At 48.2% G+C, this 13,348-nt stretch overlaps 1 protein-coding gene across 1 annotated transcript in view; it reads left to right on the top strand.

The window, feature by feature from the left end:
• The first annotated feature begins 1,812 nt into the window (after positions 1-1,812).
• LOC143301065 (uncharacterized) overlaps positions 1,813-13,348 on the top strand; it is a 120,279-nt gene continuing 108,743 nt past the window's right edge. Inside the window, exon 1 of the mRNA XM_076615070.1 lies at positions 1,813-1,905. Coding sequence (XP_076471185.1) covers positions 1,813-1,905 — 93 coding nt within the window. The remainder of the gene's footprint in view (positions 1,906-13,348) is intronic.

The raw sequence follows: 13,348 nt of genomic DNA, 5'->3' as shown, positions 1-13,348 counted from the left end.
TGTGTGTGTGTGTGTGTGTGTGTGTGTGTGTGTGTGTGTGTGTATGTGTGTGTGTGTGTGTGTGTGTGTGTGTGTGTGTGTGTGTGTGTGTGTGTGTGGTGTGTGTGTGTGTGTGTGTGGTGTGTGTGTGTGTGTGTGAGTGTGTGTGTGATATCAAGAGGTAATGATATATTTGGCAGACAACAAAAAAATATGATAAAGTTGAGAGAATTTTTCTTCTTCTTCTTCGTTCGTGGGTTCCCACGTTCACTCGTATGTACCGAGTGGGCTTTTACGTGTGTTACCGTTTTTTACCCCGCCATGTAGGCAGCCATACTTCGTTTCGGGGTTGTTGGAGAGAATAAAGGTCACTATTTGACTGTAGTATCTGATGTTTTAAATGCACTTTTTTTTTTTTTTTTTTTTTTTTTTTTTGTTTGTTAAGATATGGAAGGATTAGAGTAGGCTCTTTCTCATCCAGTTGCCCATTGTTCAGACGGCATGTCGGAGTTCCGTTGACTGTTTTGGTCAATCAATGGTTGTTTCCGTTTGTGTTCATCTCCTTTGTCCACAAGGTGGAGACGAATTCGAACTCAAATGTTTTCTTGTTGTTGTTTGTTCTTGTTGTTCTTCTTCTCTGGCGCTGGGCCCTGAATAACTGTCTCCATGATATTCTCGTCAGTACAAACCCATCAAAAAATCTCCACTCTTCAACTGATAATCGGATTTTTTGTGTTCCATCTGTCAGGGATGAAATCTTTCGGTCAACGTTGCCCTTTCTTTTCGGGGTCCATCTCTCGGGATTTGCCTTCCTTTTAACATCAGACAGTTCACTTCCAGAGCTTCTTCAACTCTTTGAAAACCCATCCATCCAAGTTGTACTGATATCTTTGTCACCACAGGTCGATACTGCTCCTGTCCATGCTTCCTTTCTCTGCGCGCGCGCTTGTGTGTGTGTGTGTGTGTGTGTTTGTGTGTGTGCGCGCGTGTGTGTGTGTGTGTGTGCATGTGTGTGTGTGTGTGTGGTGTGCGTATGTGTGTGTGTGAGCTGTTATCACGTCCGTTAAATGAGTAGCAGTTTGCGGGGTCTTGGTCTCTCTCGAAAGACAATGGTGGATCGAACCTAGTACCCCGGTGTGTCTTCAACAGCGTGTGTTTCTAACGCTAAACAGTCCATACCTGGGGAGATCTCTGTGAGATCTCACATTGACAAGCCCTTGTCCCCCCTCCCCGCCCCGTCACCCCTCCATCTCTCACTCCACCCTCCCGTTTCTCTCTCGCTATATAAGATCAACCAGGCGAACATACTCTCCGACCTTTTCCATAACCCTCGGAAGAAGAAGAAGAAGAAGAAGAAAGAGGAGGAAGAAGAAGAATGAGTAGGAGGAGGAAGAAGATAGAAGAAGAAGGACGAGGAGGAGGAGGAGGGAAGAAGAAGAATGAGTAGAGGAAGAAGAAGAAGAAGAAGGACGAGGAGAGGAGGAAGAAGAAGAAGCAGAAGAAGAAGAAGTAGGAGAAGGAGGAGGAGGAAGAAGAAGGAGGAGGAGGAAGAAGAAGAAGAAGGGAGGAGGAGGAGGAGGAAGAAGAAGAAGTAGAGAAGGAGGAGGAAGAAGAAGAAGGAGGAGGAGGAAGAGAAGAAGAAGGAGGAAGAAGGAGGAGAAGAAGAAGAAGGAGGGAGGAGGAGGAAGAAGAAGAAGGAGGAGGAGGAAGAAGAAGAAGGAGGGGGGAGGAGGAAGAAGAAGAAAGAAGAAGAAGGAGAAGGATGAGGAGGAAGAGGAGGAGGAGGAGAAAGAAGAAAAGAAGAAGAAGAAGAAGTTCCTACAGATGTCCGCGATGGTGGAAAAAGGCTGGGTTCTTCCCATGCCGGAGTCTTGCGGACATTCTCTGGCTGGGGACTCGACAGGAGGTCTGAACGTAGCAACATCTGTCAGTGTTGAACCGCTGATGTTTTCCCCGCACGCCCCGTCCCCGGAGTTCTGCAAATAAATGCATTGGGAACTGCACAGTCTGGAACCCCGTTGTGTGCCAGACCGGCAGAGAAAATGACAGCTGGGTTCATGTCAACCCCGCACTCGTAATGCTTATATCTTTTCTAATCTTTCTTTCTTTCTTTTTCTTTCTTTTTCCTTTGCTTCTTTCTTTCTTTCTTTCTTATTTCTTCTATTTCCGCGTGAGTTAGTTTTCTTTGCTCCTCTGTACGTGAACCCAAGTCCATTTCGCTGACAAAGCATTCCTGGTTCAAATCTGTGACTTTTTTATATATATATATATTATTTTTTTTTATTGTTTTGGTTTTACGACGTTCGAAAAGAATTTTGAAGGGTTAGCAGTGGCCGAATGGATGGAGAGCTGAATTCTCGCCCCTAGTTTCCCCGAGTTCGATCCTTGGCTTTGACGCAACTGGTTGGTAAAGGGTGAAGATTTCTCCTATCACCCGTCTCAACGTAGGTAGACCTGCTAGTGCAATGAACCCCCTTCGTGTGTATGATGATGCAGAAGAGCATAATACGCACGATGGTAGATCCTGTAATCCACGTTCGGTGGGTTATGGAATCAGAGAGCAACGCGGATTATGCTGCCAACATGGGAGGGGTAAAATGGTCATACAAGTAAAACCCCACTTTTCATACAAGTGAATGTGGGAGTAGCACCCCACGAAGAAGAAAAATGAGGGAGGTGCGGAAAAAGAAGAAGGGGCAGCAGCAGCAGCAATAGTAGTATAGTTGTTGAAGTAGTGGTGGTGGTGGTGGTGGTAAAAGGAAAAGTAGTAGTAGTAGAAGCATACACCTATCGCTCATAAAAGAACCCACGACAACAAAAGGGTAATCCCCGGCAAAGTTCTGAAGAAAATTCCACTCCAACATGATAATGTGTTTGTTTTGCGCGTGACTGAAGCCGGGACTGAATGAAACAGGAAACGAATGATGAGCGCCTTAAAGGCAGCTCTTAGTCGCTCTTGCCAGCAGGCAGGCAGCCTGTTGATGTGGCATATGGGTCCCGCGTGAGCTTGGTGTCTGACTGAAGACAGGCGCCGTATCATATGTATCAAGTACAAAAGAAGGTGCCGTATCCAGAATAGTTAACTCAAACAGTACGGCCAGTCCTCTTTTCTCCTCTACACAGACCCCTCGGATGTCCAGTGGGTGTCTGAATGACCCAACCTTTAGCTTCCGTCGTCAGAGTTGTGGTATTCTTTGTCAACATTCACCTCTTCATATAAGAGCGTTCCACTTGCAATATTTTGATGATGGTTAATTGGGATGAAACGCTCCTAACGTCGTCTCTTTCGCCGTTCGTATGAGAGAGTTAAGGTGATGGACCTCTCATCCAGCGGTCAGAGTTCCATTCCCACTTTCGATCTGGAGTTTGTGTCCTTGGGAAAAGGCACTTTGCTCCCTGATTCTCTTCACTCCGACCAGGATTGAACGGGTTGGTACCTGAGTTCCGGTTTGGGAAAGTTGAAAACAACGAAAGGAGCTGACTGAACCCCCAGCCATCATATGCCGAGCCCCGGACACGGTGGATATGAATTCATTGCTCCGGTGGCTACGAAAGGCTAAGAGGGTCTTTAACCTGTTTTTAAGGTCAATGATAACAACAACATCAATAACAACAAAAACCAATGTATTGATTCACAGTGTTACGGTAAACCGCTGGCGCCAGCGTGGATTGTGTGGTGTGTGTGTGTGTTGTGTGTGTGTGTGTGTGTGTGGTGTGTGTGTGTGTGTGTGTAAGTTTGAGAGAAAGAGAGAGAGAGAGAGAGAGAGAGAGAGAGAGAGAGAAGAAAATGGGGTTTAGCATCAGCTTGAAACAAAAGTATCAATCTGTGCTCCGTTGTCAAGGAGTTTAAAAATAACAAGAGAAGAAGAAGAAGAAGAAAAGAAGAAGAAGACGAAGAAGAAGAAGAAGAAAATCTTTGTTACACATCGTGACAGGTGCTTTGTACTGGGACTTGGGAGGACGACGGAGGGATGGGGATGGGGGGTGGGGGGAGGGGGCGTGGGGGGGGGAGCGAAATTTGAATCAGACATCAGAACACCACTCCCACACATCACTACCATGTCAGACCGCTACTTCAATCAGTTTCTCCTCCTCCTCCACTCCACTCCCTCTCTCACTCTCTCTCCCTCCCCCACACCCCCCCCCCTCCACTCAGCTCCCTCACCAAACCCTTACATTTCCCCCTCACCACCACCCCTCTGACCCCCCCCCCCCCCGCCCCCATTTTTCCTCCCACTCCCCCCCTCCCCCCATCTACCCTGCCCACACAATTCCTTTCATACTCCGTCAGAAGTATTTTAGTAGCTACTCCTACAGATCTTGCCCACCCTCCACACTCCCCCTCCCTCCCCTTATCTTTCCCACCTTTTTCTTTTTTTTTTTTTTTTTTTTTTTTTAAAATTTTCCCTTTTAAACATTTCCCTTTTTCCCCCTCGTCAGGAGAAAGATAAAAATAGCTTCTCCTTTCAGCCCCCACCCCCCCCCCCTACACACACACACAGACACAAAACCACACACAGACACACAAAAACTCAACACACACACACACACAAAAACATTTTCCTGCAAAATTTCCCCTCCACCTCCATAAAACACCTCCTCATCATCCTTCCACCCTCCTTTCACCCCCCTCTCCTCTTCCCCCCTCCCTCCTCCCAAACCCCCTCCCAAACCCCCACCTCCTCTTCACCCCCCCCTCCCCACCATCCTCCCCCTTTTCCCACCCCCCCTTCTCTCCACCCCCTCTCCTTTTTCACCACTCTTCCTCCACCCCCCCTCCTCTTCACCCTCCTCTTCCCCCCTCCCACCCTCCTCTCCCCCTTCCTTTTTCCTCTCCACCGCCCCCTCCAGCCACCCCCCTCCTCTCCACCCTCACCCCCCCCCTCACCCTCCTCTCCTCTCCCCCCCCTCCCATCCCCCTTTCCCCTCTTCCTCCACCCTCCTCTCCACCCTCCTCTCCTCTCCACCCCCCCTCTCCCCCTTTCCCCTTTTTCCTTTTTCCACCCTCCTCTCCACCCCCCCCTTTCTCCTCCCACCCCACCCCCCCTCCCACCCCCTCTCCTCTCCCACCTTCCTCCCCAAACCCTCCTCTCCACCCTCCCCCCCCTCTCCACCCTCCTCCCCAAAACCCTCCTTTTCCCTCTCCACCCCCCTTTTTCCCACCCTCCCTCCACCCTCCCCCCCTTTCTCCCCCCCTCCCCCCCACCCCCCCCCTCCTCCCACCCCCCTTTCCCTCTCCACCCTCCCCACCCTCCCCACCCCCCCCTCCTCCCCCTCCTCTCCACCCTCCTCTCATCTCCCCCTCCTCTCCACCCCCCCTCTCCACCCCCCCCCTCCTCCCAAACCCTCCTCTCCTCCCACCCCCCTTTAAACCCTCCTCTCCCCCCTCCCTCCACCTCTCCACCCTCCCTCCTCCCCCCCTCCCCCTCTCCACCCCCTCTCCACCCTCCTTTTCCTCACACCCTCCTCCCCAAACCCCCTCTCCTCTACACCCCCACTTTCACCCCACCCCACCCCCTCTCCTCCCCACCCCCCTCTCCTTTTCCACCCCACCCCCTTTCCCCTCCTCTCCTCTCCACCCCCCCCCTTTTCCCCCCCTTCCCCTCTTCTCTCCACCCCCTCTCCGGGACCAAACCCCTCCTCTCCTCCCCCAACCCTCCTCCCCCTCTCCCCCCTTCACCCTCCTTTTAAACCCCCCCTCCTCTCCCCCCCCTTTCCTTTTTAAACCTTCCTCTCCCCCTTTCCCTCCCCCTTCACACCCTCACCCCCTCTTCACCCCTCCCCTTTCCTTTTTACCTTCACCCTCCCTCCACCCCCTTTTCCTTTTCCACCCTACTCTCCCTTTTCCACCCTCCTTTTCACCTTCCTCTTCACCCCACCTCCCCCCCTCCCCCCCCCTCCCACCCTCATCCCCCCTCCACCCTCCCTCCACCCCCTCTCCCTCTCCACCCCCCTTTTTAAACCTTCCTCTTTCACACCCCCCCTCTCCTCCCACCCCCCTCCCCCTCCACCCTCCTCCTCTTCACCCTCCCCCCTCTCCACCCTCCTCCCTCTCCACCCCCTCTCCACCCCCTCCCTTTTCCCCCTCCTCACCCCCTCCTCTCCTCTTAACCCCCCCCCCTCCCCCTCTTAAACCCCCCCTCCCCACCCTCCTCTTCCCTCCTTCCCCACACTCACCCCTCCTCCCACATTTAAACCTTGTCTCCCCCCACCTTACCCCCCCCCCCCCCCCCCAAACCCACCCTCCCCCCCCCCCCCCCCAAACCCCCCTTTCTCCCCTCTTCCATCCTTACACCCAAACCCCCCCAAATATGAGCTGACAGTTTCTCCCTCTTTCTGCCCCCTTGTAGGGGAAGCTGCCCCAACCAGTTCCTCTCTCATACCCCCCCCCAAACCCCATACCCCCCCCAAAACCCCCCACACCCCCTCGTTCCCCCCCCCCCACCCCTCTTTCCCCTCAAAATTTTCCCCCCCCCCCGTCGGGGCAGTTTGAGCTTCTCCTACCCGCCCCCCCCCTCCAACCCTCCCCCCCCCAAACATCCACTTCACTCCCAAATTTCCCTTTTCCGCCGTCAGATCCTTTCGATTGTTTAAATTAACAGATACTATTTATAGCGCCTATCCCCCGGTGGGAAGACCAAGCCTAACGTTTTAACCCCAACAGGGGGGGCCCATTGCACAACAGGCTGCCTCCCGGGGAAACCCCCGGGACGGACGCTGCCCATTCGTTTTTCATCATTCTTTTTCCTTTGTCTTTAACGATTTCAGGCACACAAAACCCAAAAACACACACACACACACACACACCACACACACACACACACACAGGAAAACATTTTACGTAAATTGACCTTTTTTGGGATTAATTCCCCCCGCCATTGGGAGCTATACTCCGTTTGGGGGGGTGGGGCATGCTGGGTATGTTTGGTTTCCATAACCCACCGAACGCTGACAGGGATCACAGGATTTTTAAAACGTCGTATTTGATTTTCTGCGTGCGTAAACCCACGAAGGGGGTTCAGGCACTAGGGGTTTCTGCACATATATGGGAATGGGAAAAATCCACCCTTTACCCACCAGGCCCCTCACCGAATTCGAACCCGGGACTCTCAATTGAAAGTCCCGGGCTCCCAAACCCCCGCTATTGCTGGGGCTTTCCCCTGGGGGGGGTTTCTTTCAATCACCCCACGTGGAAGGTAGGAGGGGTTGGGGAGTGGGTTAAAGACCCTCCTCCCAAACCATCCCGAGATTTTGGGAAATTTTGAAACCCGCTCTCGCCCTTTCTCCCAATTTTTACTGTTAAATAAGACTAAAACGTCCCAGTCGTTTCGGATGAACCATAAACCTGAGTCCCCTTTGCACAAACCCCCTTGGCGCCGAAAAAGAACCCCTGGCTAAAGAGATTTGGGGTTCTCTACCCAAAATTCCCGCAGAAGAAAACCACTCCAACGACACAAATCATCATGGTTTTGTGTTGGTGTTTGGGTTTTGTGTGTGTGTGTGGTGTGTGTGGTGTGTGTGTGTGTGTGTGTGTGGGCCCCCAAGGCCCACCAAACCGTTTTGGGGTTTTCTTTCTGCAGAATGGGACTTAGCGCCCCTTTAAAAAAACCCACGGCAACAAAGGGTTTGCTTTTTGGCAAAAATTTTGTAGAAAAAACCACTTCGATTAGGAAAAACCCCCCGCCCCCCCAAAACCCCCCCCCCCCTCCCCCCCCAAAAAAAAATGCAAAGCAGGAAAAAATACAAAATAAATGGGGGGCGCTGAAATGTGCGACGAAATCTCTCGGGGGAGAGCACCCGAATTTCACACAGGGAAATCTGTTGGATAAAAAAAATACAAAGGGAAAAAACTAATTCCCCGTTCCTCGGGAAATTAGAAAAAAACTATTCATATCTCCCCACCCCCCCCCACCCCCTGCCTCCCCCACCCTTTTCCCCAAATTTTCCTCCCTCCACCCAACAAATTCCCCCCCCCCACCTACCCCACTCTTACATTTCCCCGGGTGTATCAAGTAAGACCCATTTGGGTTTATTCTGCCCCCAATGCAAAAAGAAACGGAACTGCATTTTTTTTCCACTTTCACAGAATTGAAAGGGCTTTCGACAGAAGTATAATTTCCCAAAAAAAAAACACGCTTTTATCCGTCGATGACTAGGTTTTTAGCATTTGGACCTTGGGAAAATACTTTTTTTATGCAAACTGACGTCGTTTAAAGTTTTTTTATTAATTTTTTTTGGGTTTTTTTTTTTTTTGGATTTTGTACTTTGTCACTCCCCTCTTACATTTGTCCCCCCGACTGTTGGGAAAAAGGGCATATGGCCATACCCAAAAAAATTCTTGCGTTCTTTCGTTCTTTCATTCCTCCTCCCTTCAAATCAGGGTTTCTGAACAAACCCCCAAACCCCCCCCGCCCCTACAAAACCCCCTATCCACCCTTTCAATTTTCCTTCCCCCATCAAAAACCGCCTACCCCCCTCCGCACCCAAAAACCCCCCTATCCTAAACCCCTTTCAATTTTCCCTTTTTTAAACCCAACCCCCCCCACCCCTCCCCCACCCCCTCCCCCCCCCCACCACCCCCCAATCCAAACCCCACAATTTTCCTTCTTCCATCCCCCCCCCCCCCCACCCCTCCCCCTCCCCTCCCCCCCCCATCCCCTCCCAATCTACCCTTTTTAAAATTTTCCCCTTTTTCTACCAACCCCCCAACCCCTCCCCCCACCTCCCCACCCCACCACCCCAATCCTCCCCCACAATTTCCTTTTTCCCCTCACCCCCCCCCCAACCCCTTTCCCCCACCTCCCCACCCTCAACATACCCCTTTTCCCAATTTTCCCCTTTTTCCCAAACAACCCCCCCCCCAAACCCCTCCACCCCCCCACTTTCCCCCCCCCCCCCACCCTGTATCCTACCCCTCACAAGTTCCCCCCTCCCCTCAACACTTTTCCCCCCCTCCTCCCCACGCCACCCCCCCCCCCTCAATCCTACCCCCACAATGGGCCTTTGTCCCACCCGGGGCCAAGAACAAATGCTTGAGTGCCACCCCTCCTTTCCCCCCTTCCTTTCCCGAAGCCCCCTGAAACTACTCCTCTCATTTTCCCAAACCCTTTTTGTCCCCCCTCACCCAAATTTCCTCCTCTCCCCTCCCCTCCCTCTCCCTCTCTCTCCTCCTCCGTCCCGAAGTTTGAAGTTACCCCCAGTCCCCCCCTCCTCCCCCCCCCCCCCCCCCCCCGATTCCCCGCCCCTATCACCCCACCCTCCCCACATACCCTTTCCTCCCGAAATACGGAAAATACTATCGCCCCTCCCCCTCCTCCCCCCCCCCCCCCCCACAATTCCCCCTTCTTTTCCCCTCAAAGTACTGAACAAAACCCCCCCCCCCCCCCCACAAACCCTCACCGTTTTCCTTTACAATTTTTTTTACTCCCCAAACCTCCCCACCCCCCCTCTCCCATACCCTCATAAGTTCCCCATTTGGGCCCCCCCCGTCCCACCTAACCCCCCCACCCCCCACCCCCCCCCTCACAATTTCACTCACCCCCTTCCCTTTTTTCAAGAGTATCGGAGTTATTTCCCATCACCTACCCCCTCCCCCCTCCCCGGGACGTCCCCCCCACCCTTCCGCCCCCCGCCCCCCCCCTTTCCCCCCATCCCTAAACCTTTTCCTCACAATTCACCCGGGCAAAAATTTTTGGAGCTTCCCCCTATTATAATTCGTTTCTTTTTCAGGGGCTTTTGGGGGTTTCCCCCCGGGTGACCCCTCTGTAATTCGTATTGCAACACCAAAACCAACTTCCTTTAAGGTTTTTGGAAAAGGGGTGTTTTCCCCCTGAATTGTCGCTTCTGGGTGAATTGTCTCCGGCACAATTTGGTGGATCCCCAAATTTAGCTACACCAATTTATCGCCGGAGACAATTCAGCGGAGGCGAGACGACAATTCAGGGTAACAGATGGCCTTCCGTTTTCCGGTTTTGGGGGGGAAGTAAAAATATTCTGTTTTGGGGCATTTTTTTAGGTTGCTACATAAATCCGTCGCTCCCCCCAACTTTTGTTTATTTGGGTGTCCCTTTAAACCATACCCTTAAAGGTTTTTATTCCTTCCTTTTTTCCCTTTCCCTTCCCATTCTTTCGTTCAAATGTCCTTCCTTCCTTCCAACATTTAAATTTATAAATGTTTTTTCCCCTTTAATTTATTCTTTCGTTCATTTTTTCCTGCCTTCCCCCTTCCTTCATTTTTTCATTCTTTCATTCCTTTATTTTTCTTTCAAATTTAATTTTCCTTTCCCTTCTTCCTTTCCCTTTCCCACCTTCCTTCCTTCCTTCCTTCATTTTTTCATTCATTCATTTTTTTCCTTCCCCCCCCTTTCCTTATTTATTCATTTATTTCATTTTTCCCCTTTATTCCAAATTTATCCATTCCCTTCATTCACACCTCCCATGTCCCCCTTGAATTTAGTGAGTTTTTTTTTTCCAAATATAAACCACTGAATGGTTTCCACACCGGAAAAAGAACCGACATTGGGTAAAAGGAAATTTTTAATCTGTGTCCGGGCCCTTTTATCCCTGCATTTTCCCGGTGGGACTTGGACCTTTGGAAAATTAAAAATGGGGTTTAATGAGAAAAAAGGGGGAAGAGGGAAAAGGGGGGTTGTTACCCTTTCCCGACCCCCCATGAATCACATCGTGGGTGTGGGGTGGTGTGGGTGTGTGGTTTTGTGTGTGGGGTGTGTTTTGGGGTGTGTGTACGTGTGGGGGGCCCTTGGTGTGGTTTGTGTGTTGTTTTGGGGGGGGGGTTTTGTGTGTTGTGTGGTGTGTGGGTGTGTTTTGGCCCTCCCCCCATATTTCTGCCTTAATAAAACCTTCCCCCCCCCCCCCAAACCGATCACCACTTTCCCCCCCCAAGTTACATTTCCCCCCTCTCTTTGGCCCAAAAGGTTTTTGGACATTTTGGGGTTGAGATGGTTCCCAAAGGGCCCCCTACCCACAAGGCTGCAACACAAAAACCAGGGGCCCAAATTTTTTCCCCCATTTGAGATTTATAGTTTTACAAAAGACTAACTGAAAAAAGGGGTTTTCCCTTTAAAATGGAGAAACCATTGAAAATTTCAGCCCTCACTTTTCTGGTTTTCCCAAATTTAAACTTATGCCAAAATGGCCCAAATGAAACACACGGCAAAATGAATTTTTCAAAAAAGGGTTTTATCTGTGACCCTTTGGGAAAACAAAACCCATACTTTTTTAAAAAGGGAATGAATAATTCCTGCCAAAAAAGATTTTTATCACAGTAATTTCCTAAAGCATATGCTTAGTAAATTGTTTTTAAAAAAAATTGTCCTTTTTTGTTTTAGTTAAGGTTTGTATTCTTTTAGGTTTTTTTCTTTCTTACAGGACCCAAATTTAAAATGCATTCTTTCTTTTTTAGGGTGTGCGACCTTTTCATACATCACAAAAGTTTTTTGACAAAATTTCATGCTGGCATTCAAATATTACAAGGGTTTTTTTAATATTGTGACAAACATAGGGATTGAAGTATCCCTCACAAAAAAAATAACATAATTTCCGTTTAATAGATAAAGGTATATCATTGATAAAAAAGGGAAAAAAAGAATGGCCTAGAACGACTCCTTTTGGGGCTCCCTTGGGAAAAAGCCTTTTTGGGGAAAAAAAAACCCCGTGAACAGACAGACGAATACGGTTTTTTAGGGAAGAAACCCGAGAAATTTATAACCCTTAACGTCAATTTTAACATTTTTATTTTTGAAACAATATTTTGCGATTGAATTTAAATCAAAAAAGCTTTTGTGAAATCAAGGGAAAATCACCCAACCCCCTTTCTTTTTTTTAAAAATCCACAGCCAGCCTCAGTTAATTTTCCCCAAGAATGGTTGGGGTCTAAATCCTGATTTTTTTAATATAAAAACTGATATTTTTTTTAAAAAGGGAAATAAAAATTTTAAAACAGAAGACAACAATGAAAATTGGTCCCCAAAAATTTTTTGACATCATTAAAATCAAACCCTTTTTTGTGCAATTTGGGAAAGACTTTTTTTCATGTTTTAAACTCTTTTTTGGAAAAAAAGATTTTTGGGGATAAACAAAGATTGAAAAAATAAGTAAAGAAAAAAAAAAATATAAAGGGAGATTAAATTTTTTATTTTTGGACCGAAAACCAAACGAACCACAACAATTTTAAAAATTTTTTTTTAAAAGAAACTAAATGAGTTAAAAACTTTATGCATAGACATTAAAAAAAACAGAAAACTTTTTTTTTCTATATCTTTTAAAACCTGACAGAAGTTTTCTAAAATGCTGAAATCAAAAGAAGTTGTGCAACGTCTTTTGCGAAATTTAAATTTTTTTTCCCCCAAAGCAGCAAAGAGGGTTTTACTGTAAACAAACCCGGAACAAAACAACCGCCCTTTTAAAAGTCTGGTTTGGTGAGTTTTGTAAGCCTTTCCCTTTGAAGGGGGTGTTGCTTTTACTCGATTAACCAGTTTATGAAACAAAATTCTTAGAAAAATTTTAATTAGTATTTTAAAATTTTTACATTTTTTTTTTGGGATTCTTCGAATGAACCGATTAACTTTTGATAGTCTTTTGTTTTCCTTGCTTGAAAGATGTCTTGCCCTAAAAACCCAAATCGGGAAAAATTTCCGCCCCCCGAACCCGTATCTGAATTAAAAAGGGGAAAAATTTATCAAAACATTCAAAAAAGTTTCAATCCAAAAAGGGAAAGGGGTTCGTCTGGAATTAAATAAGCTAAAAATGTTAAATAAAAATTGCGAAAAGAGGTCTGATTGAAAAAGGGTCCCCGATTAAATTTGTTTTTTGACCAAAAGTGACAAAAAATGAAAACCTTTTTCCGGCATTTTGAAAACCCTTTTTTTCCCCCCCTGTAATGCAAAACCCGCGTTGTTTGGGCACTTACGGCCAACTTCGGCACACCAAAATTTTTTCCCCAACCTCTGTTTAGATTGGATGTATAAAAATACTCAAAAAGCGTTTTTAAATTTTTTCCCTTTAACCCCGTTGGGGGGCACAAACATTGGGGGGAAATTTTTAAACGTACAGATGAGTTCCCCCCCGGCTTTTGGGGTTGAAAAAAAAATCCAATCAAAGTCCCCCAAATTTAATTTTTTTTTGGGGGGGGGGGAGGGGGGGGGGTTTGGGGGAGGGGAGCCAGGCACTATCCATCATTTCACAAGATTTATTTTAGGATTGAACTTCAAGCCACAGTGATTCAACATCTGGATGATGTAGGTCATAACGAATTATGTACGGAACGTTGTTTTGAATAATATATAAATGACGATACCACTTTCTTTAGATTTTTGAGGATTTCTCCAAACAATATTGTAACCATGAATAG

The sequence above is a fragment of the Babylonia areolata genome, chromosome 27, assembly GCF_041734735.1.
Source record: "Babylonia areolata isolate BAREFJ2019XMU chromosome 27, ASM4173473v1, whole genome shotgun sequence".
Classification (NCBI taxonomy): domain Eukaryota; kingdom Metazoa; phylum Mollusca; class Gastropoda; order Neogastropoda; family Buccinidae; genus Babylonia; species Babylonia areolata.
Note: the sequence above shows the minus strand (reverse complement) of the source record. Positions and strands in the feature narration are given on the sequence as shown.